General features: G+C 46.4%; 1 protein-coding gene across 1 annotated transcript; it reads right to left on the bottom strand.

Annotated features, from left to right (window-relative positions):
• Positions 1-982: 982 nt before the first annotated feature.
• Positions 983-9,263, bottom strand: LOC117094167. Its single transcript, XM_033229397.1, has 4 exons — positions 9,168-9,263; positions 5,808-5,942; positions 1,279-1,582; positions 983-1,059 (listed from the first exon to the last, which is right to left on the bottom strand). Exons 1-4 carry the CDS (start codon positions 9,261-9,263, stop codon positions 983-985), a joined length of 612 nt encoding a protein of 203 aa, XP_033085288.1.
• Positions 9,264-24,757: the final 15,494 nt, after the last annotated feature.

Genomic DNA, 24,757 nt, shown 5'->3' with positions numbered 1-24,757 from the left:
TTTCTTTCTTCTTTCTTCTTTCTCTTTCTTTCTCTTTCTTTCTTTTTCTGTCTTTCTCTTTCTTCTTTCTCTTTCTTTCTTTCTCTTTCTCTTTCCTACTTTTTTTCTTTCTCTTTTCTTTCTTCCTTTCTTTCTTTCCTTCTTTCTTTCTCTTTCTCTCTCTCTCTCTCTCTTTCCTTTCTTGCTCTCTCTCTCCTTCCTTCCTTCTTTTCTTTTCTTTCTGTTTTTTTTGTTTTTTGTTTTTCTTGAGATGGAGTCTTGCTCTGTCACCCAGGCTGGAGTGCAGTGGTACTATCTCAGCTCACTGCAACCTCTGCCTCCCAAGTTCAAGCGATTCTCCTGCCTCAGCCTCCAGTCCCTTCCTCTTCTTATAAGGACATTAGTCCTGTTGCAGCAGGGCCCCACCCTCACAGCCTCATTTTAACTCACACACTTCTTTAAAGACTTTATCTCCAAATATACCTACATTCTGAGGCACTGGGGGTTGGGACTTCAACATATTACTTTGGGGGTGGCAACACAATTCAGCCCATAACAGCAGGACCATCCTCCCTTGGGAGGCCCTGAGGGAAAATCAGTCCTGCTTCTTCCGTGACTGCTGGCATTCTTTGACTTGTGGCCACATCACTCCAATCTCTGTCTCAAGGGCCACTTTGACTCCTTCTTCTGTCTATGTAATTTCATTCTACCTCCCTCTTACAAGAACATTTGTGATGGCATTTGGGATCCACCAGGATAATCTTTTTATCTCAAGATCCTTAACTTAGTTATATCCACAGAGACCCTTTTTCCAAATAAGGTAACATTTGCATGTTCCAGAAATTTGGATTTGGATACCCTTTGGGGGGGCATTTTTCAGCCCCCCAAAGCTGAGGCTCTGCAGGATGAAAAACCTGCCAATGTTATGGAGAGAACAGAGGCAGAGGCAGGTTTCCAAACACAGGGGATGGAGCTCAGTCCATGGTTCCTTCCAGTCCATCTATTAATAGCTGCACACCATTGAAAGCAGGATGAGAGACATACCCTGGCTAAGGAGGACGCCCTCACCCAGAGTTTTTCCTGCAGAGAGGAGGAGCACAGAAGCTCAGCAGAGACCGTGGGACCACAGAATCATACTTGTGGTCAAGCAAGTTCCTAGAAGCAAGGAATGTGACATAAGTCTCAGATCCAGAGAAACAGAATTTATCTTGGAGAATGACTCAGGTGCAAAGGGCCAGGGCTGCCGGAAGAGCACCGGGGTGGTGACTCTGGGCAGGCTGCAGCTGAGCTGGTGTTTACTGTCTTCAGAGACCTGAGAGAGGAGAATGGGCATTGATGGCCGAGTCTGAGACAGGAGAAACATCTTCAGGTTGTTGTTCATGAGCAGGTAGTTTGAGCTGCATGGAGCTGCAGAGTGGAGCTTGGGTGGAAGCTGATTCATGGGCTCCTTAGTGGAGGCTCCACAGATGGGAGTGGACTCGGGCAGCAGGCAGGGCTGAGCTGGGTGAGGAGGGAGGTCCTCAGCAGATTGGCTAGAGGAAGCAGGGGTGAAGCCAGGAAGGGTCAGCAAAGGCCAAGCAGTGGAGCGGTCAGAAGATCCCGCCTGGATGTTGGAAAGAGGAGGGGAGAGCAGCAGAGTCAGTAAGGAGAGGTGAGAGACTCCTGGATGAAGAGGTAAGTCAGCACAGGGCACTAGTGAAAGTCCCAATTATGGGCTGATTTGTTTCCCCCCCGAAATTCATATGCTAAAGACTTAACCCCAGTACCTTAGAATGTCACTGTACTTAGAGACAAAAACCTTTAAAGAGGTGATTAAGTTAAAATGACGTCATTAAGTCAAGCCCTAATCCAATTAGACTGGTTTTTTTTTTTTTTATAAGAAGAAGAAATGAGCAGCCTGGCCAACATGGTGAAACCCCATGTCTACTAAAAATACAAAACTTATTGGGTGTGGTGGTGTGCTCCTGTAATCCCAGTTACTCGGGAGGTTGAGGCAGGAGAATTGTTTGAACCCAGGAGGCGGAGGTTGCAGTGAGTTGAGATTGCTCCATTGCACTCCAGCCTGGGTGACAGAGTGAGACTCTATCTCAGAAAAAAAAAAGAGAGAGAGAAAATGGGGACATAGAAATGTACAGAGGGAAGAAGCTGTGAAGACACAGGAAGGAGATGGTATCTACAAGCCAAGGAGAGAGACCTCAGAAGACAACAACTCTACTCATACCTTGATCTTGGACTTTCAGCTTCCAGAACTGTAAAAATAAATTTCTGTTGTTTATACAACAGTCTTCTGACCTCGGTCTGTGCTGTTTGTTACAGCAGCCCAAGCTGACTGATACAGTCCCTTACTTATCAGCATATGTTGAGTTCTTCCCAGCACCTATTTCTGGGAACATTTTGCCTGATCAAAGTTTTTTTCTTCTTTCTCTTTATTTTCTTTTACATATTAAAATTTATTCTTTTAAATAAAATTTAAATTTTATTTTCTTTTAAAAATGCATATAAAGACTATTAAATATAGATGTCCTTGGTATGCAGAATAAACTGTAAAACATTTTTCTCATTTGTTTCAAGCGTTTTTGATAAAATAATTAAACATTTCGATGATAGTTAAAGTTTGACCACAACCCTCAGCCCTTTCCTTTTCTCTCTTTCTTTGGAGGCAGTCACTATCAAGGAACTGATATGGATTCTTTCAATCCACGTGTCCATGAACAGCATTTGGTATTGGTTTGTGTGGGTTTTATTTTTTTGCATTCATGATACATATGTTGTGAACTTTGACTCTATCACTTTCAAACCTCATGTTTGGTACTTCCCAAAGTCTAGCAGGCAAATCATGGTACAAGAGATGTTAACTGGTACAGGACAGGCAAGGCATTAAAGAACACTGAATGGGTCAGGCACGGTGGCGCATGCCTGTAATCCCAGCACTTTGAGAGACCGAGGTGGGAGGATCACTTGAGGCCAGGGGTCTAAGACCAGTCTAGGCAACAAAGGGAGACTACATCTCTACAAAACACACAAAAATTAGCCGGGTATGGTGGCATGTGCCTGTAGTCTTAACTACTCAGGAGGCTGTGGTAGGAGGATTGCTGGAGCCTAGGAGTTGGATGTTATAGTGAGCCATGATCACCCACTGCACTGCAGCCTAGGTGATGGAGTAAGACCCTGTCACCAAACAAACAAACAGACAAAAAAACATTGAATTGAATAATGACATATTATTCCCTGCAGATTAAGTCTCAGGGGGACTAAGTATTAAACACTTGCTAATTTCCTTCCGTAACAAAGAGGAAGTACAGACTCTAAGCTAGCCAAGTTATCTGGCTAGATTTTCATGCCACTGTCATTTTCTATGTGTTTATTTATTTGTTTACTTATTTTTTGAGACAGAGTCTTGTTCTGTTGCCCAGGCTGGAGTGCAGTGGTGTGATCTTGGCTCACTGTAAACCCTACCTCCCAATTCAAGTAATTCTCGTGCCTCAGCCTCCCAAGTCACTGGGGCTACAGGTACCTGCCATCACACCTGGCTAATTTTTACATGTTTAGTAGTTGGTCAGGTTTATCTTGATCTCTTGGCCTAAATTGACCCACCCATCTTTCCTTTTCTTTTTCTTTTTTTGAGACAGAGTTTCGCTCTTGTTGCCCAGGCTGGAGTGCAATGGGGCAATCTCAGCTCACCGCAGCCTCCACCTCCCAGGTTCAAGCGATTCTCCTGCCTCAGCCTCCCGAGTAGCTGGGATTACAGGCACGTGCCACCACACCTGGCTAATTTCGTATTTTTAGTAGAGACCATGTTGGTCAGGTTGGTCTTGAACTCCCGACCTCAGGTGATCTGTCCACCTTGGCCTCCCAAAGTGCTGGGATTACAGGCATGAGCCACTGCACCCGGCACTGCCTTGGTCTTTCAAAGTGCTGGGATTATAGGCGTGAGCCACTGTGCCTGGCCCATGCATTTATTTTTATGATTACTTTCTACTTAAGATGAATAATATTTGTCTTTCATTTTTGACGCTAGAATAAAGCTACCCTATAAATGTATTAAAGCGTAAAAATTAGCTAGTTTTAAATTTAAAATATTAAGCCAATAATGGTATACATGGCAGGTGAATGTTGAAAATTAGTGAAGGGCATTCATGAATATGATTTTGGGAAAAGCTGATACCTACATTTATTGAGTACTCTGACTGCCACTGGCACTGTAGAATTCTATATGCAATTTGTTGTAATCACACAACAACCCTGAAGAAGGGATGATTAGTCCCCTTTGGCAAATTAGGAAACTGAGGCCCATGGGGGGTGATGTAAGTGGCTGAGCCCACGTTTGAACTCTCTGATCCGAGACTCCTGTGCCTAGGCTACGTGTAATGTCTGAACTCTTGTCTGTAAGATGAGGCTTAAGGCACACCTGATCCAATGACTTCAAAAGGCTGCCTAGGGGGGCGCATAAGGCAAGGATGCTGTCGTGCTTTGAAACATGTTAGAGTGGCTTCATGGCACATGCTAGTGCAGAAGGGTCCGTGCTTGGGTTTGATGCTCTGCTATTGCCTCCTTGAGAATCTTAGTACTTTTTCTTTAGCTGTGTTTGTATTTCAAGTCCAATGGGATAATGCACAGGAGACTTGAAGCCTCGTCTCACCTGCGGTCTACCCCCGACTGTCTCCCTGGGATGGGTTCTCTACAGCCCACTCTGGCCTCCCTCTCCCCACCCCCAACTCCATAGTGGTGGCTCCCCTCTGCCCAGAGTGTTGATAGGCCATGTTCCACTACTAGTCATCCTGGCCTGGGTGCAGCCACAGACAGGGCTGGAGTTGGGCATGTTCTGCAGTGTCACACATGTGGCGAGGTTATGTCCCTCCCCAGGGTTGCAATGCTGTGACTTTTGCAGTGGACATCTGTGTATGAGCCTCTCATTCACCCTCATGCCAGGGACCCTGGTACCCTGGCATCAAGGTTGCAACTCCTGGGGAGATCGCCTGTCCTCTACAGGTTGAGGCAGTGGCTCACCCCCAGGAAGGGGAGATCTACTTCCCCACACCCTGCCAGGCTCCACTTCCCATTTTGCTTTTGGCCTCACAAATGATGTAGTCAGCCCTGAATGCAGTACAAGTATAAGGAAGTGTGTCTGTGTGTGCACCATGTGTGTCCATGTGGAAAAGCAAGAAGACAAACGGTAAAGCTCAGGAGGAAGGAAAAGCCTTCTCTTCCCTCGGGACACCTCCAGGGCAGGGGAATCCACAGAGATATAGCAGAGCACACACGACAGATGCCCCAAACAGCAGCTCTCTTCTCCAATCCAGCAACTTGCTATGGGCCTCTGTTTATGCATCAGCAAAATGAGGGGTCTGGGAATGGGATGGAAATGGGAATCTATGGATTCTCTCCCCAGAAAAATGGAGATGTTACGTGTGACTTCAAACCATCACAGCTGCCCCACTGACGTGCCTGTGAAACTCAGTGGTGGGCCCCAGGGGCTCCAGGTTAGGAATCCTGGGACTGGAGGGTTTCTGACGTTCCTCCTGGCATCCAACTGGGCAGGAAGAAGCAAGCCATCTAAGAAGGCTGGCTGAGTGGGTGGGAGACAGGCTCAAGTGTCAAGGCCCCATCCGAGACAGAAGAGAAAAGCTGAGTGAGACCCGTGAAAAGGGCAGAATAATGAAGATGGCAGAGTGAGAAGGTTATAAAAGCCCCCTGGGAAACGAGGCAGTCAATTAAAAAGAAAGCAAATGAGGAAAGACAAAGAAAGTCCATCTCCATAGAGCAGAAAATGACAGGTTAGCAACGCTGGCTCATGAGATGTGCGCACTAACAGCCCCTGGGGACCTTACCTGAATTCCATGGCGGGAGTGACAGCTCTGCCAGCTTGCTCTCTGATGGGCCACTGGAAGATTTCTGGGGCCAGCTGGCCAAAGCTCTGGAGGGAGTGAGTGGACACCAGCTTCAAAGAAAGCCACTCCAGGGCCCTGGGGTAAAGTAGCGGAGAATAGAGATTTGAAGTGAGTGAAGAAACGGCATGACAAAATGCTTAAATTCAAGAAAGGAACCCCAGTGTCTGGGGAAATGAGCAGGTAAATGACCCAGACAGTGGAGGCACCAGACACAACATGAGAAGGGCCAGATGGAAAATCGGAGGAATTTCTGATATTCACAGAGATGTGATAAGTGGATGTTTTTGTTTGTGGGAGAAGACATGAAGGCCTGTGTTACACATTTCGTAATTTAATTGCATAATTTGTGCAAAATTTAAAACTCACACAAAACAGGACCAAATGTTATTCCCGGATACCTAGATTGCAAAAGAAGATTCTGCGAGGAGTGGACCAGGCTGAACACAGGAGTGGAATTATTTTTTCCAGAGCATAGGTCCCCGTGAGAGCCAGAACCACAGGTCGGGAAGAGTGTTTGGTCTCAGCCCTGGGTTTAAATCTGTCCTCTGCCACCCTGAGCACTGTGATTGTAGTTATTTAAGTTATTTAAATTGCAGTTTCATTGTTCATCAAAAGGGGAAAGTAATATTTGTCATGCCTGTGCCACAGGATAGTTTACAGGCTCTTATGGAAAAAATGTGTGTGTAATAGCTTTGTAAGCTGTAAATCACTTCAAATGTAAGACATTATTGCTTTGCTCATTTATTTGTTTATTACCAGTCCAAGTACTCCCATTATCCTAGCTAAACACAGTGTTTTCACAAAGTTAAACAAAGTTAAAGTACTGTAATAATTCAGTCCATTCTGTCCTTCATTTTATGACTGTTATCAGGGGAACATGGGCTGGAATGGGGCTTTATCCAGTCATTGTTTCACTTCTTTTTTCTTTTATTGGATCCATCATTCATTCAACACACAGTAACTGAGGCCCTGCTGAGGGACAGACATCCCACAGCTCACTAGGGCAATGGAGGCACGTGGCATTGTCTTTCTCGGGGGAGCTTGTTGGCTAGTGAGGGTTTTACATCCCATCAACGGAAAGGAAGGAACTCTCCCCACCTCCATTCACACTGAAGCTCATCTAAGTTCTATTTTAATTTTTGCCAAGCCAAAGCAGATTGTCCTCTGTTTCTAGAAATTAATTTGACGTCTGCCTGGGCCTCTGCTAGCTTTCCTCATTTTAGTTTTCCTGAGACCCGTCAGTTTTCTGCGTGGTGTGTAAATTGGCTTTCGAGACTCACAGGCTTCAGGCTTATTCTCAGAAGTATAGTCTTCGTCTTCAGTATGTCTAACCAAACAAATTCCTCACTCCTTACGGCTAAACTACTGAAACCATCCTTGGAAAGACTACTTTTAATTTTTTGATTTGTCACAGCTATGGAATATGATATCCTCTCCTTAAGCTGTAAACTCCTTAAAGACAAAGGCTTGTTTCTCCCAAATTGTCCTAGCCTCTAATTCCCACAGCTCAAAATATGTTGAAGTGCTGGTCATGGGGGTCTGTCTTCTCTCTGGGGGAACCGACACTCAGGAAGGATGCATTCACATTTCTCCTTAATCTGCTGCTTCCTTGGGGTGACTCCCCAAGCCAAAGCTGGGAACATGAAAAGCTGAGTCTCAGCCATGGTCATGCCCTCTGGAGGTCAATCACAGCCAGCTGGAGAAGTTCACCCAGGGGCTGTAGGAAGTACTGCCAAGAAGTGGAGGAGTGGAGCATCTGTCCGTGTGGGACGTGGGTACAGTTCCAGGGGAGGGTGTCGTGGGTTTCTTATGGCCACGTACTGTGGAGCACAGCAGAGATGATACTTAAAATGAGAGTTAGGTCTCGATGCCTTCTCTAAACTATTTGCTTAAAAAATAATAATTTCTTAGCAAGGCCCGGTGGCTCACTCCTATAATCCCAGCACTTTGGGAGGCTGAGGTGGGCAGATCACTTGAGGTCAGGAGTTCAAGACTGGCTTGGCCAACGTGGTGAAATCCTGTCTCTACCAATAATACAAAAATGAGCTGGGCATGGTGGCGGGTGCCTGTAGTCCCAGCTACTTGGGAGGCTGAGACAGGAGAGTCGCTTGAGCCTGGGAGGTAGAGGTTGCAGTGAGCCGAGATCACGCCACTGCACTCCAGCCTGGGCGACACAGTGAGGTTCTGTCTCAAATAAATACATAAATAAACAAACAAACTCACTCACTCACTTTCCTGGTAACATCCGCCATGCCAGCTCCACCCCAATGCATATCTCATCCAACTAAGCCCCTCCCCACAGCTCCCGCCCATGGTTTCCCCGCTTCTCTCTAATCCCTTCCATTGCTGACATCTTGAGGTTTCATTTTTTTTTTTTTTTTCTAAGCAAAGACTCTCCTGCAGCTGGTTCCTTTCCCATGCATGCTCAGGCCCATCTATCCTTCCACTTACCCCAAACACTTGTGCACCAGGAGCTGTTCTTCCCTGGAAAACTCTACCTCCCCATCTCCGGAGACAGAAGGGGCAGCCAGCTTATGGCTCCTCTGTGGTCCCAATTCTGTATTATTTTTCTGCTACCATCAACTAAATGCCTTTTCTTGGTGGTTGTTTCTTGTGGTAAAAATAAACATACCATAAAAATAAGTTGCAGTGGCCATTAACTTGGGTTAATGGCATGCTCGCTCCACAAATATCACAGAGGCTATAGGCAGGAGACCAACAGGGTCTCAGTCCTGGTCGTGGATGACTGGTTCATAGAGACCAAACTGAATTGATATACCATTTCTGAGCGTGACTCTCATGATCCCACGTGGGCAATGCCTCACTCTACCCTATTCCCAAACCCTGCCCCAACCCCAGGCAAGTGACAAACCATCAGAGAGTGAGCGTCTACCCCTCATGATGTCTTACCAATGTGGGAAATGGTGAAAAGGGGCACATGGGCTTCTGGGGTTCAGTGAAGCTCAGCAGATTGGCTTTCGAGACTCACAGGCTTTAGGCTTATTCTCAGAAGTATAGTCTTCATCTTCAGTATGTCTGACCAAACAAATTCCTCACTCCTTAGGGCTAAACTACTGAAACCAAATATTTCCTCCACACGCTATTCTTCTGCAACGTATCAATGACCCATCTGTTGTTTGGTAGGGTCGTCTTGCTTAACCACTCTCCCCATCACTCAGCTTTTTTTTTTTTTTTTTAATCGCCTTTATTTCTTTTCTCTACTGTCATGTTTCTTTCTGTCTTTAACTTGTTGGGAAGGAAAATACACCTTTCCTTGAACCTGTTCCATAACCTACTAACCTTCCCTCCACTCGGAAGCGTCTCCCTGGAATTGTGAAGGCTCTTCACCTTGGCATGACCTACCCATTCCTCTTTCCTTTGTGACCTGGTTTCCATTCATGTCACTCTGGTAGTGCCATGGCAAGATCATCACTGCACCTGATTTTCCAGATCCATTAGCCTTTTCTTGTCCTCATGATATTTTTCTTGACTGTTTGTCTTTTCCCTCACTTTAACCTGTTAGTTATACTTGGCATTGGGTAATATTGTGAAACTCCATTGCGATCACATCACTCTCCTGGTTACAATTTTTTGAGAGCTCCTACTGGTAAAGGGATTAAAGCTGTTTTCCTGATTCACACATTTCATCTTCCATGGATGACCTCTCGCTTTTCAGCTCGTTTTGCAAGCCCTCCACTACAGGTAGTTGGTCTACTAATGAGCCTCCAACTATCCAATAACCATTTTTGCCTCCTAGAGTTCCCTTAGGCCAAAATGCCCTCATTTCTTCTTCTTACTTTTTTTCATGTCCCCACCCAGGACAATTTTATCCTCATTGACAAAGTGTTTCCCATTTTCTCCCAACCCTGCTTCCTTTATCTAAGCCCTCATGGGCATTCATTGCCTTGGCCTATTCTTTTGTACTTTCATATTTCCTTCTTCAAGTGTGTGCCCTTTCTCTTCAATAAGACAAGGACTGTGTATAACCCTAGGGCCTGATCCATGGCATTCCATGTATGTTTGCTGATGATGACAAAGATAAAATAGAATGTATAAGTCGGCATCAAAGAAGTCATATACTGCCAGGTGCGGCGGCTCATGCCTGTAATCCCAGCACTTTGGGAGGCCGAGGCAGGTGGATCATGAGGTCAGGAGTTTGAGACCAGCCTGACCAATATGGTGAAACCCCAGCTCTCTACTAAAAATACAAAAATTAGCCAGGTGTGGTGGTGGACAACTGTAATCCCAGCTACTCGGGAGGCTGAGGTAGGAGAATCGCTTGAACCCAGGAGGTGGAGGTTGCAGTGAGCCAAGATCATGCCACTGCACTCCAGCCTGGGTGACAGAGCGAGACTCCGTCTCAAAAAAAAAAAAAAAAGGTCATATACTTGTCCTCCTGCAGCTTAGCCTCTGGCAGATGGAAGACTAAAGAGCTTCTCCCATTAGAGGTGGCTGGAACACAGTTGTGAGGGTGTTATCTTTGGAGCCTCCTCCCTCTTCCATCCTTGAGCATCACCCCAGGCTCCCACCCTAGGTTTCCTCTAGCAGAGCCTGGTCTCAGCCTATTGTTTATCAGTGGTCTCAGCCTATTATCTCTTTGGGGATTTTTGGGAAGGGTGAAAACCAAATTATCTTTTAAAAAACTTTATTTTTATTTTTATTTTTTGAGGCAGAGTCTCACTCTGTGGCCCAGGCTGGAGTGCAGTGGTGCGATCTTGGCTCACTGCAGCCTCTGCCTCCCAGGTTCAAGCAATTCTTGTCCCTCAACCTCCTGAGTATCTGGGATTACAAGTGCCCACCACAATGCCTGGCTAATTTTTAAATGTTTTTAGTAGAGATGGGGTTTCACCATGTTGGCCAGGCTGGTCTCGAACTCTTGGCCTCAAGTGATTCACCCACCTCAGCCTCTCAGAATGCTGGAATTACAGGTGTGAGCCACCGTGTCTGGCCCCAAATTATCTTTTGACAGATGTACCCCAAGACCCCAGGGGGGAAAGAAATTTGCCCAAGGCCACTGTGCTAATAAGTGGCAGAGTCAAGACTGGAATTCCCCCCTCTCTTATATCCCAATCCAGGCGGCGTTTTCACAGACCTGGGTGAAAATTGAACTTCACCCTGTGCGGGAGGAAATAGGAGTCTTCGCATTATCTAGGCAAAGACTACAGCTTTGGAGGCAGCTGGGCCTGTCACTTACTAACTCTTTGACTTTGGGATAATAATTTAATGTTTTAAATCCCAGTTTTCTCATGCATAAAAGTGGGCATAATAGCATCTATCTCAAAGAGTTATTGTGAGAATTAAATTAGATGGCATATAGAATTTTACATTGGGAGGAGATATGGCATTGTGTTGAGAAAAGACAGGCTTGCGTTTGATCCTTGGCTTTGTAATTTCTTGGTAGTATAACCTGGGGGAGTTATTTGACTTCTGAGAGCAGGACCTCAGTTTCTTTATAGGTAAAATGAGGATAATAATAACTATACTTCATGTATAGGAATAAAGGAGATAATGTGTATCCAGTGCTCAGCACAGTGCCTGGCACATGGGGAACCTTCTGCTCTTATGGATGATCACACTATGTCAGGCGCATGGCAGACTTCCAGAGAATGTTAGTTTCCGCTTTCCTTCGCAAGCAAATACTATAAACAGGATAATGGGAAACACATTTTAACAACGAGAGACAGAGACAGAGAGAGAGAAATGTTTTCTGGGACTTTAGGGCAACTTAGGCAACCACTGTTCCTAATTACCAGCCCTGTTGTGTTATTTGTGTTTGTGCTTCTCTCCTGCACTAACCTATGAGCACCCCCAGGGTGGAGTCATGGCTATTTATCTTTGCTTTCCCAGCAAGCAAAACAGTATCATGTACGTGGTGGGCGATCAAAAATGTTTGCCGAATCATTGTCATAATTGGCTTTTCAGGAAAAGTAATGGAAGCATGACATGAAAAAGGAAATGCAAAACAACATGAATATGTACTTGGTGGAATATAAATATAAAATAGTAACATCCTAGAGAGCTTTCTGTTTGTCAGGGACTGGGACAACTACCTATGGTTGATGTGTTCAGTCCTGGCCCAAAATCCTACAAGGTGTGTACTATTATTATCCCCATTTTATGAATGAAGAAATTGGGGCACAGAAAGGTTAAGAAGCTTGTTGGAGGTTATATAACTAGTGAGCAGTAGAACTGGACTGGAATCCGGGTGGCTTGGCTGCAGAGCCTGGTCTTCTAACCAGTATTCCGTACTCCCCTCCTTCTTGCGATTAAGCACTAAATTAGCCTCGGGCAGTTGTGAGGGTTAAATGAACGTAAACCACAGTGCTCATCACATAATAGATACCCGGTAACCATTAGCTCCTTACCAAAAAAGTCCCACCTACCCACATAGCTCAGGCCACCAGAGATCTGGCAAGCTTGTAAGGCCAGAGGGATTAATTCTGCACGAGTGTTTGCAATAGTAACAGGGATTCCTTTAAAAAGCAGTTTTGCTGACTAATTGATTAACTGAACTCCCCTTGCACCTTCTACTTCCGTCTCTGCGCCTGTAATCTACACCATCTGGCAGTATGGTTCTTTGTGTGGATATCTGTCTCCCCAACAGGACAGAAGAGATCCGATCATGTCTCATTAATTTTTCCATTTCCTGCCGTGCCTAGGACAGTGCTTGGCACAAAATAAGCATTCCATAAATAGTTGTGGAATTTTTGAGCTAAATTAAAACTTCACAGTGGAAAAACAGAAATGAAATAGTCCATGAAAAGGCAGAAAGTAATCTGTAGCATCACAGTGCCAATGATTTATAAGATTTGATGCCTCCTTTTCATCAGGCAAATAATATATGTCCATGGTAGGAAAATGAGAAAATACAGATAAGCAAAGAAGAAAATGTCGAAATTGCCAGATTCCTTTGTTAATACCTTAGTTCATTTCTTTCTAGTTCTCTTTAATGATAGGCAAACTCTTACAGGCTCGGGGTTCAAAGAACGATTCCCTTATAGGCAAATGCTTTTTCTTTTTAGAATAACTTTATGGAGGTGGACTTACATACCATTATGTTCACCCTTAGGGAGTATCCAGTTTGATGACTTTTATTATTTACTTATGTATTTATTTTTGAGACAGCGTCTCAGTCTGTCGCCCAGGCTGGAGTGCAGTGATGCAATCATAGCTCACTGCAGCATCAGACTCCTGGACTCAAGTGATTGTTCCATCTCAGCCTCCTGACTAGCTGGGACTATAGGCTCATACCTCCATGCCTGGCTGACTTAAAAAATTTTTTTTGTAGACAGCATCTCACTATGTTGCCAAGGCTGGTCTCAAACTCCTGGCCTCAAGTGACTCCAAAGTGCTGGGATTGGCTGGGCGCCATGGCTCACGCCTGTAATTCCAGGGCTTTGGGAAGCCAAGACGGGTGGATCATGAGGTCAGGAGTTTGAGACCATCCTGGCCAACATGACAAAACCCTGTCTCTACTAAAAATACGAAACTTAGCTGCGGGTGGTGGCACATGCCTCCAGTCCCAGCTACTCAGGAGGCTGAGGAAGGACAATGGCTTGCCCCGGGAGGTGGAGCTTGCAGTGAGCCGAGATCATGCCACTGCACTCTAGCCTGGGCAACAGAATGAGACTCCATTTCAAACAAACAAACAAAAAACAAAGTGCTAGGATTACAGATGTGAGCCCCTGTGCCTGGCTGACTTTTCGTATAATAAATTGATACATCTGTGCAACCATCAACGCGATTTAGTTTTCAAATATTTCCATGCCTCCTAATGGGCAAATTTTAAAATTTAAGCATTTTAGATAAGCTTAATAGAAGAGCGCCCTGTAAGCTGAAACCATCTTTCCGCAGATTCATATCTGACTTTCCCAGCAAGGTGGAGCACTGTGTGCCAAGACTGGGAGCCAGGAATCCTGGGCGGCTGCATGTTCTGAATTTCTCCGTGTCCATAGAAAGTGGCTTTACTTCTCTTCGTACATCTTCCTGGGTCCCCATTAGGGAGGCAGAACTTCCCATGTCCTGACTTACCAGGTAATTTTAATTTTTGCATTACATATTCTTTTCTCTCTACTCTTTTTTTTTTTTTCCCTTCTCCACTTTCTCTCCCATCCCCCATGGCTGAGACAGGTTGCAGCAGCTCATCCATTGGGCATCTTTGGGCATCTCTGGGCATACTGTCACTGAGACACCAGCTCCATTTTCTTCCACTCTGATCTTCCTCGATTCTGGTCTCTACCCTGCAATCAGAAGGAGCCTAGTCCAAACCTCATCAGAGCCTGTCACTCCCCTGCTCAAAGCCCTCCCATGGCTTCCCACCCCACCTAGCATAAAATGCAGACTCGTTGGCATGACCTTCAAGATACCTGCCCAGTTCACCAACCTCATCTGCTAGCACTCTCTTCTCTGTTCACTTTCCCTGTCACGCTGGTCTACTTGTAGGTCCTAGAACACGCCACACTTGTTTTCACCCACGGCCTTTGCACTTGCTGCTCTCCTTCATTTCCTTACTTTCTCGTTTCACTGGTCTCTGCTCAAATGTCAGCTCCTTGGTGGAGGCCTTCCTTGGCTACTGATGGAGTGCAGGACATGCTACCCTTGCAGGAAATGCGCGGTAGCTACAAATGCTACATCTTGTACATCTACACCCCCATGCTACAAATGCGGAACCTTGGAGGTCACTCTCTGACCTTCTACCCCCCCCCTTTTATTTTTCTGAGATGGAGTTTCACTCTGTCACCCAGGCTGGAGTGCAGTGGCGCGGTCTCGGCTCACTGCAACCTCCACCTCCCAGGTTCAAGTGATTATCCTGCTTCAGCCTTCTGAGTAGCTGGGACTACAGGCGCCCACGACCACGCCTGGCTAACTTTTTTATTTTCAGTAGAGATGGGGTTTCATCATGTTGGCCAGGCTGGTCTTGAACTCCTGACCTCATGATCTGCCCGCCTTGGCCTCACAAAGTGCTGGGATTATAGGCATGAGCCACCGTGACCAGCCTTTCCCACCTTTCTGTGTGAGAGCTGGCCATTAAATAATTCCCTGACCTACCTCCCCTGAAAGTAGGTCATAAGACCCTCATGTGATAGGTGTCCTGCCCTATACCCAGAGAAAAGGAATGAAGACAGAGAGATGCCAAGAAGAATCTGAACAAACCGGCCTTGCTAAGACTCCCCCACTTTCTCATCATTAGCCCACACCATCTTTGTCCAGTCATAATTTACACAACTGTCCATTCTTCATCAAACGTAAGCGTAAAAATACAGAGTTTTTTCTGTCTTTGGGTCTTCACTTCTGAAGACTCCTGTGTCACATAAATTTATATTAAATTGGTACAGTTTTCCCCTTGTTGATTGTTCTTCTGTTATAGGGGAGTCAGCCATGAACCTTGCAGAAGGTGAGGAAAAGCTCTTACTTTTCCTCCTCACACTACTCTGTCTTAGCATGGCCTAGTCCTCCTCCACCATCACTCCCTACCCATTTGCCTTACTTGCTATGTTCCTTTTTGTAGCAGGATCTGCAGTTATATCATAAGCTCAACATTCATTGAGTGAGTGAGTAATTGGTTAACACACAATTTGCTTTGACTTATGAAGATACACGCATTAAAAACCGTGACCCAGCTGGGTGAGGTGGCTCACGCCTGTAATCCTAGTACTTTGGGAGGCCGATGTCAGTGGATCACCTGAGGTCAAGAGTTCAAGACCAGCCTGGCTAACATGGTGAGCCCTCGTCTCTACCAAAAATACAAAAATTAGCCGGGCATGGTGGTGGGTGCCTGTAATCCCATCCCAGGTACTCAGGAGGTAGAGGCAGGAGAATTGCTTGAACCCAGGAGGCGGAGGTTGCAGTGAGCCAAGATCATGCTGTTGCACTCCAGCCTGGGCAACAGAGCAAAAATACTCCATCTCAAAAAGAAAAAACAAAGCATGACTTGAAGGATCTGAATATGTGACAGTGCTGTATTTAGAATGTTTGTGTCAGTGTTCATGTCCCTTCCAACACCCATGTTGAAACTTCATCCCCAATGCAACAGTATTAAAGAGGTGAGGCCTTCTGGAGATGGTTAGGCCCTGAGGGCTCTGACATTTGTATCTTGCAAAAGGGCTTGAGGGGGCAAGTTTGTCCCTTTCACCATGCGAGGACATCGCTTTTGTCCCCTTGGAGGATGCAGCAACAAGGTACCATCTTGGAAGCACAAACTTGGCCCTCACCAGGCACTGAATCTGCCAGTGCCTTGATCTCGGACTTCCCAGCTTCCAGAACTGCAGGAAATACATTTCTATTCTGTAAAAGTTACCCATCCTCAGATATTTTGTTAAAGTAGCACAAAAGGACTAAGACAGATATAGGGTGTAAGAAGAAGGCTTGCACAGGGGAGGTGGTTTCTGGGGTCTGTCTGCCTGGCTTCAGATCCACCACATAATAGCTATTTTCATCTAAAATAAGTGCCTACTTCATTCATTTATTATCATCATCATCACTCTGTCAAAATAGGGGCCTAGAATCTCAACGATGCCTCACGACAAGTGGCTTTGGCAGCATGTAAGGAATAACATGGCGGTGGTGTTGGTATTCCTATAGTATAGGGCAGTGGTTCTGAAAGTATGTTTCCTAGGTCAGCTTCATCAGAAGCTGATGCTCCATCAAGCAGAAACTCTGGGAGGGCCCAGCAATCTGGTTTTGTTTGTTTGTTTGTCTGTTTGTTTTTAGACAGAGTTTCACTGTCACCCAGGCTAGAGTGCGATGGTGTGATCTTGGCTCACCGCAACCTCTACCTCCTGGGTTCAAGCGATTCTCCTGTCTTAGCCTCTCAAATAGCTGGAATAACAGGCACGTGCCATCATGCCTGGCTAATTTTGTATTTTGAGTAGAGATGGGGTTTCACCTTGTTGGCCAGGCTAGTCACGAACTCCTGACCTCAAGTGATCCATCTACCTCGGCCTCCCAAAGTGCTGGGATTACAGGCATGAGTCATGGTGCCCGGCCACCAGCAGTCTGTTTTAACAAGCCGTTTTGGCTGATTCTGATGCACACTCATGTTTGAGAACCACTTGGATAAGGTAGAAAACTGGTACCTACAGGTCAAGTCAGACTCACAGACATTTTTGCTTGCCCTGCATGATGATTGGACATTTTGAAACTATGTGTCCACGTTTACAATTTTGGAGATTTCACATAAAATCACAGATTTTCAGCTTCTTTGTCTGGAATGTAGTAGTAGCTGCCCCTTGAGACACAGCAAGGATTCTCCAGTTTGCCATATCCCTGCTATGGCCTGTTGTTACACCTAGCAAGGTTTACTTGTTCCCTTTACCTGTCTGCCCCCCGCAACCTGTTACAGAACTCTTTATCATCAAGGTCAATGCTATTCCGTAGAAGCCCTTCTTTGCACAGATGAGGAAGCAGAATCCCCACTAGGGAGGTGGCTTGGTTGCCCGTCATGGCCAATTCCAGACAGAACCCAAAGCCAAGTGACTCCCAGATCTGCTTTCTTGAGGGAACTGAGGCCAAGATGGGCCGAGGCATTAGAGCCTCTCAGGGACCCAGTCCTGCCAACCCTGCCCAGGACTTCAGTGTGAAGCCACTGAGACACTTTCAAGGATAAGACTCTGGAGGATGCAGAAAATGTCCCTTTTGTCTTGGAGTTTGGGTGTGAGGAGAGGGCCGGTGAGCTGGTGGAGTGGTCTGTTCATTTTCTCAGCTCTCAGCCTGACAGAAGGGCAGAGGAGGTGCTGTGTACAGAGGGTCCTGGCTGTCTGCAAGGCCCCGCCCAGACACTGGGCTTTCTCCTGCAAAGCAAGCATCCCCCAGACACTGCCAGGGCAGAAGCTGCAAAGTTTGAAGCCAAGGGGTCCCCTGGCTACAGTGATGGTGGCCACAGCTAGGTTGGCTTAATCCTGAGCAAGCTATTCCTGATTTTGTGAGGTTCCAGAGAGTTCCCTCAGTGAGGAGGAGGGCCTTGCAGGGTGAGACGGCCATCCAGGAAAACCTCTTCCGCAGACTGAGCCAGCTGTGTTGCTGAGCTGAGCCCCTGCCTGCCCGAGACATCACTTCCAGCCTTTCCAGCCTTTCCTTCACCTGCACCCAGGCCGCTTCTCTTCCCCAGCTGGCTCCTGAAGAACATTCCTTGCCTCCTGTTTCGGGGACTCCTCTCCAGGTAGTCTTTCAGTTCTCTCTCTCCTCTTCATCCTCCCTCCAGCTTAATCCCTCTCTCCCCTCAGGAACGTCTTTCCCTCACAACTGACCCCAGGCCTCTGATTTTGCTTTGTACCTAACCCGGAGCATGCTCTGATGATAAAATGCCAAACCGCATCCCTTGGCCGCCAGCTCTTTTCCTGCCAGCCCCAGCCACCACCAGCATCTGTGGCAGCTCCCGGGCTCCCACCTTGTCTGGCACCCAAAGCACCTTTCTGGCACCCTACAGTGGGAGGGTTGGGGAGGAGAAGCTGGGCTTCCAGGGAGAGAAAGGCCGAGCAGTTCTGATTCTCAGAGGCAGGGAGGGTGAAGGAAGGGGTGAATATAGTGCGAGGAAGGGGAGGAGAGGAAGGGGAGGAGGAGGAGGTGGAGGAGGGGGAAGTGGTGTTTGCTCGAAGGTCAGAGAGGAACTGGAGTGTTGAAAAGCATGAAGGGCAGAATTATGGGGAATGGTGATTTAACCTAAAGCAGTGGTTTCAAATTTCTTGGACTATGACACCCGGTAAGAAACACATTTTACATCACAACCCAGCAAACTACACTATGTGTGTGCACACATGTGTACACACATACACCATACAGCCTGAAAAATCAAGTTTCACATGAAGATACTTATGCTTACTACATGTGATACACTAATATTTCTATTATATTCTTTTTTCCATATGCTTATCTTTTGTACATAATTATAAGTAGTCATTAAACACGAATATGATTATACCTATTAAAGTGATTTCATAATCCACTAATGATTCATAAACCACAGATTGAAAAACGATAAATATAGGCAGTGAGAATGAATTTATTATTGGCTTCTAAATCTATGAAGGGTGATTAAAAAATAATGATATTTATAATAATGAAAGCAAATAGACATAGTTCTCAGCAGTTTTACATGCATGATTTTATTCAGTCTTACAAATCTATTAGGTACTATTATTATTCCCATTTTACAAATGAAGGAACACACATGCCGGAGAGTTCATATAACTTTGCTCAAGATGGTAAGTGGCAGAACCAGGATTCAACCCTCCCAGCCTGATGCAACAGCCACGGTCCAATATTCGGACATTCCTGCTGTTAAAGAAAGACATTGGCTGGGCGCAGTGGCTCAAGCCTGTAATCTCAGCACTTTGGGAGGCCGAGGCGGGCGGATCACAAGGTCAGGAGATCAAGACCATCCTGGCTAACACGGTGAAACCCGGTCTCTACTAAAATAAAATACAAAAAAGAATTAGCCGGGCGAGGTGGCGGGCGCCTGCAGTCCCAGCTACTCGGGAGGCTGAGGCAGGAGAATGGCGTGAACCCGGGAGGCGGAGCTTGCAGTGAGCCGAGATCGCGCCACTGTACTCCAGCCTGGGCGACAGAGCGAGGCTCCGTCTCAAAAAAAATAAAAATAAAAATAAAAAAAAAAAAAGAAAGACATTATTCAATGATATTTGCTAAACCAGAGTAAGGAAGACTTTACTCAGGACTATCCCTATACGTTTAGGGACCACTGCAATAAGGTCTGACAGCAGGGACGAAAGACCAGGCTCACCTGGGCAAGTGGGGATTTGTAGCTAAGGAGCAGGGTGGGGGTCAGTGGATGGAAAATTACTGAGAGTAAACATTAGGGGTAAGGGGGAGTCTGGCCAAACAGAGCTAACAGGATTCTTGCTGAAGACAGGCCAGGGTGATCAGACAGCACCTGGGGGATGGTGGAGGATGAGGAACCTGATTAGCTAGAAACAGTGTCCAGATCACAAGGATCGGGGACCTTCTTGCTAAACTGATTTAGCAGGGCTCTTTGCTAATACTGGATTTTACAAGAAAGAATCTCCGAGGAGATTCAGAAGCCGAATTGAAGTTTGTCCCAGCAAAGAATCTTTGTCACTGCACAAGGTGACCTGTACACGTTCATCGAGTCATTCATTCAGAGCTTTGAGCTTGGTGCTCCAGAGTGACAAATGACTGATTGTAGCTCCTGCCACTTGGAGAGCTGTCAGCAGTAAAAGGGAAGCAGATTTGGAACACAGAAGTGCTGACATCACAGAACCTGAGGAATCACAGAGCAAGGGCAGAGATCATCAAAGCCACCCCTCACTTCACAGATGGGAAACTGAGGCCTCAGGACCCGCAGAGCTAGAGGCTGAGCCTGGCGTGAACCCAAGAGCTCTAGACAACCAAATCCGTTCTCTTCCCTCCAAGGGCCTCCCTGCAGGGTTATGAGAAGCCAAGAGAGTAAAGAGATATTTGTAGTTGCCATCTGGAGATTCTTGTGGGCAACATCATGAGTTCCTGGAAAGAGAGGTGAGCAAATGCCCAGTTCTGCCCTGCTGTTCCCCAGCACCTGGCACCATGCCAGGCACTCGTTACCTTCTCTGAGCATCACTTATACTGTCCATTTTCTCTTGGTCGTGTGCACCCTCCTCACTGTTCTGTGAGACTCTTCCTGAATTTACCATTCACATCTTATATTTTAGTTAATTCTCATTGCATTTGATAACTTCCCAACAGAGTAGATTCATAAGTACCTTGAGAATGTGGAATGTGTCTGCCTTCTATACTACCATCTACTCAATTGCCGAGGACCACGCCTGTCTCATAAGCAGATGTTGAATAAATAAATGAATGAATGAATGGGCATTGGGGAACCATATCCTGAACTTCCCAACTGAAGCACTTCTCCTGGATTCTTAGTGGGGAGCTTTGTGCACAGAAGCTGCTCCACACACGCATTCATGTCTGCGTCCTTGGCAGCAAGCAGTAACGACTTATTCATGGATCAGAGTAGGGAGAGCAAGAACCTCAGGGATAACACCACTGAACCTGCAGCTTCATTTCAGCCTGCACAGAAAATACAACTGCGGCGATTGGGCCAGGCAGGTCCAGCCTTCCTGGATCATCTAAAATGACTGCATGCTTGCTCTTCAGTCCTTTCCTTGCATCTGCATTTCTGAGGTGCCTTTGCCCTCTGGCTTCCAGGTAGCCATGGCTGATTGGAGGAACTGGTAGGTCACTGGAGGGCCACCAGAAGGAGGGGAGAAGCTGGCCATTCCTCCTCCTCCGGTCCCTCCACTTCCTGCCTTGTTGGGCAGCAGCTGTGTCTCCTTTATGGCCCCAGCTCCCTTGGGGGCAGCCCCCACCATTATTCTAGTGCCTGCTAGAATGTACAGCGGCTAAATTTTTAAAATAAAATACAGGCCACCAGTTAAATGTGAATTGCGGATAAACTGGATACTTTCTTTTCTTTTTTGGAGATGGAGTCTCACTCTGTCACCCAGGCTAGAGTGCAGTAGAGTGATCTCAGCTCACTGCAACCTCTGCTTCCCAGGTTCAAGCAATTCTCCTGTCTCAGCCTCCCTAGTAGCTGGGACAACAGGAGTGTGCCATCACACCTGGCTAATTTTTTTGTCTTTTTAGTAGAGACAGTGTTTCACGATGTTGGCCAGGCTGGTCTCGAACTCCTGACCTCAGGCGATCCACCCGTCTCTGCCTCCCAAAGTGTTGGGATTACAGGCGGGAGCCACCACGCCCGGCCCAACCAGATACATTTTTATATTACATTTTTGATTATGATAAAGTACACATAACATAAATCTTACCATTTTAATCTTTTTAAATTATACAATTCTGTGGCATTTAATGCATTCTATACTGGCTTTTAAAATACTAGCAATTATTTGTTATTCATTTGAAATTCAGATTTCACCGGTGTCCTGTATTTTATACGGTGACTGTTGCTCCTGGGCTCTGAAAAAGCACCTCTTCTTGTCACCCCTCCAGTCCAAGGAAGTTTTTCTAGTACCTCTGTAACCAATTCCCTCCATTAAAGTCTCTGAATAAGACTTAGCGAGCGAACTCCCTCCCTCCTGCTTCCCTGGCTGGACCCTGACTGTACAGACAATAAGAAGTACCCACCCTCCAATCACCAAGAGCCCAGATATCACAATAACGTCCTGGAGTAAGCTCCCATGTGATTCCATCCCGCCCAGCCTGCTCCATCATCAACCCCCTTCCTCAGCAGCTCTCAATCCTCCCCTACTTCAGAAAGCAGGCCAGGTGTTTCTGTAATTCTCAGGTGCACCTCCACCCCCTGCCTGGGGCGATTGGTTCCATGTGTTTGTCTGCGGGGCCACCCGGCCCCCTCCTGGCCCCCCTACCCACCTTCCGCCCACCTGCCTTCCTTCCTCACAGCTCCGCTCTCGCCTCGCTGAGCCCTTCCTGTCGCACGTCTGACACGTCCCCTGCGTCTGCGGGCTCTCCTGCTCCCTCCCTGCCCCCTTTCAGACAAGACAAAGGAAAGAAAAGGGTGGCTCTTGTTGCATTCACTACTTTTATTAATGAATCCAAGAACAAAAACAGCTGGCCCTGCAAACGTACTGCTGAACTGGGGTGCTGTAAAAGGAGATGGAATCCTAGCATTTTGGTTTTGAAAGGGACTTGAGGGGCTAATTAATCTCATTCTTGTACAATACGGGGTGGCTCTCCCAAAATCACAAAAACCAGAAACACGGCGCGAGAGTCATGAACCCATGGAGGTGAACAGTTCAGCCGCTGGAATATAGACAAGTGGTTCCCAAAAGTACTTCACATCTTGAGAGCCTGAGTGTGTCGTGAGATGGACTGGCACAGCGCTACCCCGGGTGCCTGTGGCTTGTGCTGCTGGGGTACTGTGTTGCTGAACCACAATGTGATAAGGATAGAGACAGAGAACATTCAGAAACTTCGGGAATAATCTGACATTGCTGCACCTTCCAATGCCTAATTGTTTTGCTAGTCATTCACTTTATGATTGTATTTTACAAAAGTGTCAGTCTGTGATGAACTAGGGTGCAAAAACGGGTTCTTTGCCAGAGGTGATTTGAAAGGCACTCTTTCGTAGCAGCACTCAGGAGTTGAGTCCAGTTTTGGAAAGAGGATAAATGTCTGGAGGCAAGTGACTTAACCTCTATGGATCTGAGTTTCTCCTCTGTAATAGGGGGACAATCTTGACTCTTACCTCATGGGACTGTTGCAAGAATTCTACAAGTTCACGACGTAAGCACCGTGGGGCACCAGACACACAGTCGGGGGGCGTGTGTGATTATTTCTAGATGCTTCTTGACTTGAGTCGACCGAACCAAAATCACTGTCCACTGACACTCTTTCTGGGAATCTCTGAGGACACAGCTTCTATTCCCACTCTTTGTTGGCTGTTATAATTACTGATCTTAAAGTTTGCTTCTTTCCATGGTGATATTTCCATCCTCTCCTCTGTCTTGACTCACGGGACCTATAAGATGAAACCTGGAATCTTTGCATTGGACCCGAGCACTGGGTCCACCCTGGGGCCAGGTTGGAGTTGATGAGGGAAGCCAAGGGCAGTTATGGGGGTCTGAAGAGAAGGTATTAAGCCATGAGAGGGAAGGGCCACAAAACCAGAGTCACAAAATAGGCATTAAAATGAGGACTCTACAAGGGCAGCAGAAGGCAGACCATGAGAGAGAAATGTGGGACAGTGGGGCGTCATTGTGTTACTGGTAAAGGAGTCCCAGTCCAGACCTCAAGAGAGGGTTCTTGGATTTCATGCAAGAAAGAATTCAGGGTGAGTTCACAGAGTAAAATGAAGGCAAGTTTATTAGAGAGATAAAGAAACAAAGGAATGGCTACTCCATAGGCAGAATAGCCCCAAGGCTGCTGGTTGGCTATTCTTATGATGATTATTGATCATATGCTAAACAAAGGGTGGATTGTTCATGAGTTTTCTGGGAAAACAGGGCAATTCCTGAAACTGAGGATTCCTCCCCTTTTTAGACCACATAGAGTAACTGCCACATACAATGAGCAGTGAGGACAACCAGAGGTCACTTTCCTTGCCATCTTGGATTCGGTGGATTATGCTGGCTTCTCTACTGCATCCTGTTTTATCAGCGGGGTCTTTATGACCTGTATCTTCTGACACCAGTCCTGTCAACCTCCTGTCTCATCCTGTGACTAAGAATGCCTAACCTGGGAATGCAGCTCAGTAGGTCTCAACCTTATTTTACCCAGCCCCTACTCAAGATAGAGTCACTCTGGTTCGAACGCCTCTGAAAACTGCAGCAAGCTGTTGGCTCACTCATAGCATCTTTTAAAAAAAAAAAAAATTATGTTTATTTATTTATTTATTTGATGGAATCTTGCTCTGTCACCCAGGCTGGAGCGCAATGGTGCGATCTTGGCTCACTGCAACCTCCACCTCCCGGGTTCAAACGATTCTCCTGCCTCAGCCTCCCGAGTAGCTGGGATTATAGGCATGTGCCACCACGCCCTGCTAAGTTTTGTATTTTTAGTAGGGATGGGTTTTCGCCATGTTGGCCAGGCTGGTTTCAAACTCCTGACCTTAGGTCATCTGCTTGCCTTGGCCTCCCAAAGTGCTAGTATTACAGGCTTGAGCCACCACATCTGGGCTACAGCATCCTTTAAAGTGTAGGACATGCTTCTTCCTGATATGTGTCTGGAAAGCTGAAGATATTCTCTGATGTCTGATAACCACTATTCATACCTTAACACATCTCCCTCACTCTCGGAGGGAATGTTGTTGCAGACCCTGTCACGTGGTGGACAGGAGACACCACACTTTGTCAGCAGGTAGGCAGCTGTGGTCCTCGTTGCACTGGTGTGCCCTGCCTGTGTCTCCCTTTCCTTCGTATACCTCTACTGTTAAAAAAAAAAAGTCTATGCAGAGGACT

Source organism: Trachypithecus francoisi, unplaced genomic scaffold (genome assembly GCF_009764315.1).
Source record: "Trachypithecus francoisi isolate TF-2019V2 unplaced genomic scaffold, Tfra_2.0 Lachesis_group13, whole genome shotgun sequence".
NCBI lineage: Eukaryota > Metazoa > Chordata > Mammalia > Primates > Cercopithecidae > Trachypithecus > Trachypithecus francoisi.
This window is presented reverse-complemented; position numbering and strand designations above follow the sequence as displayed.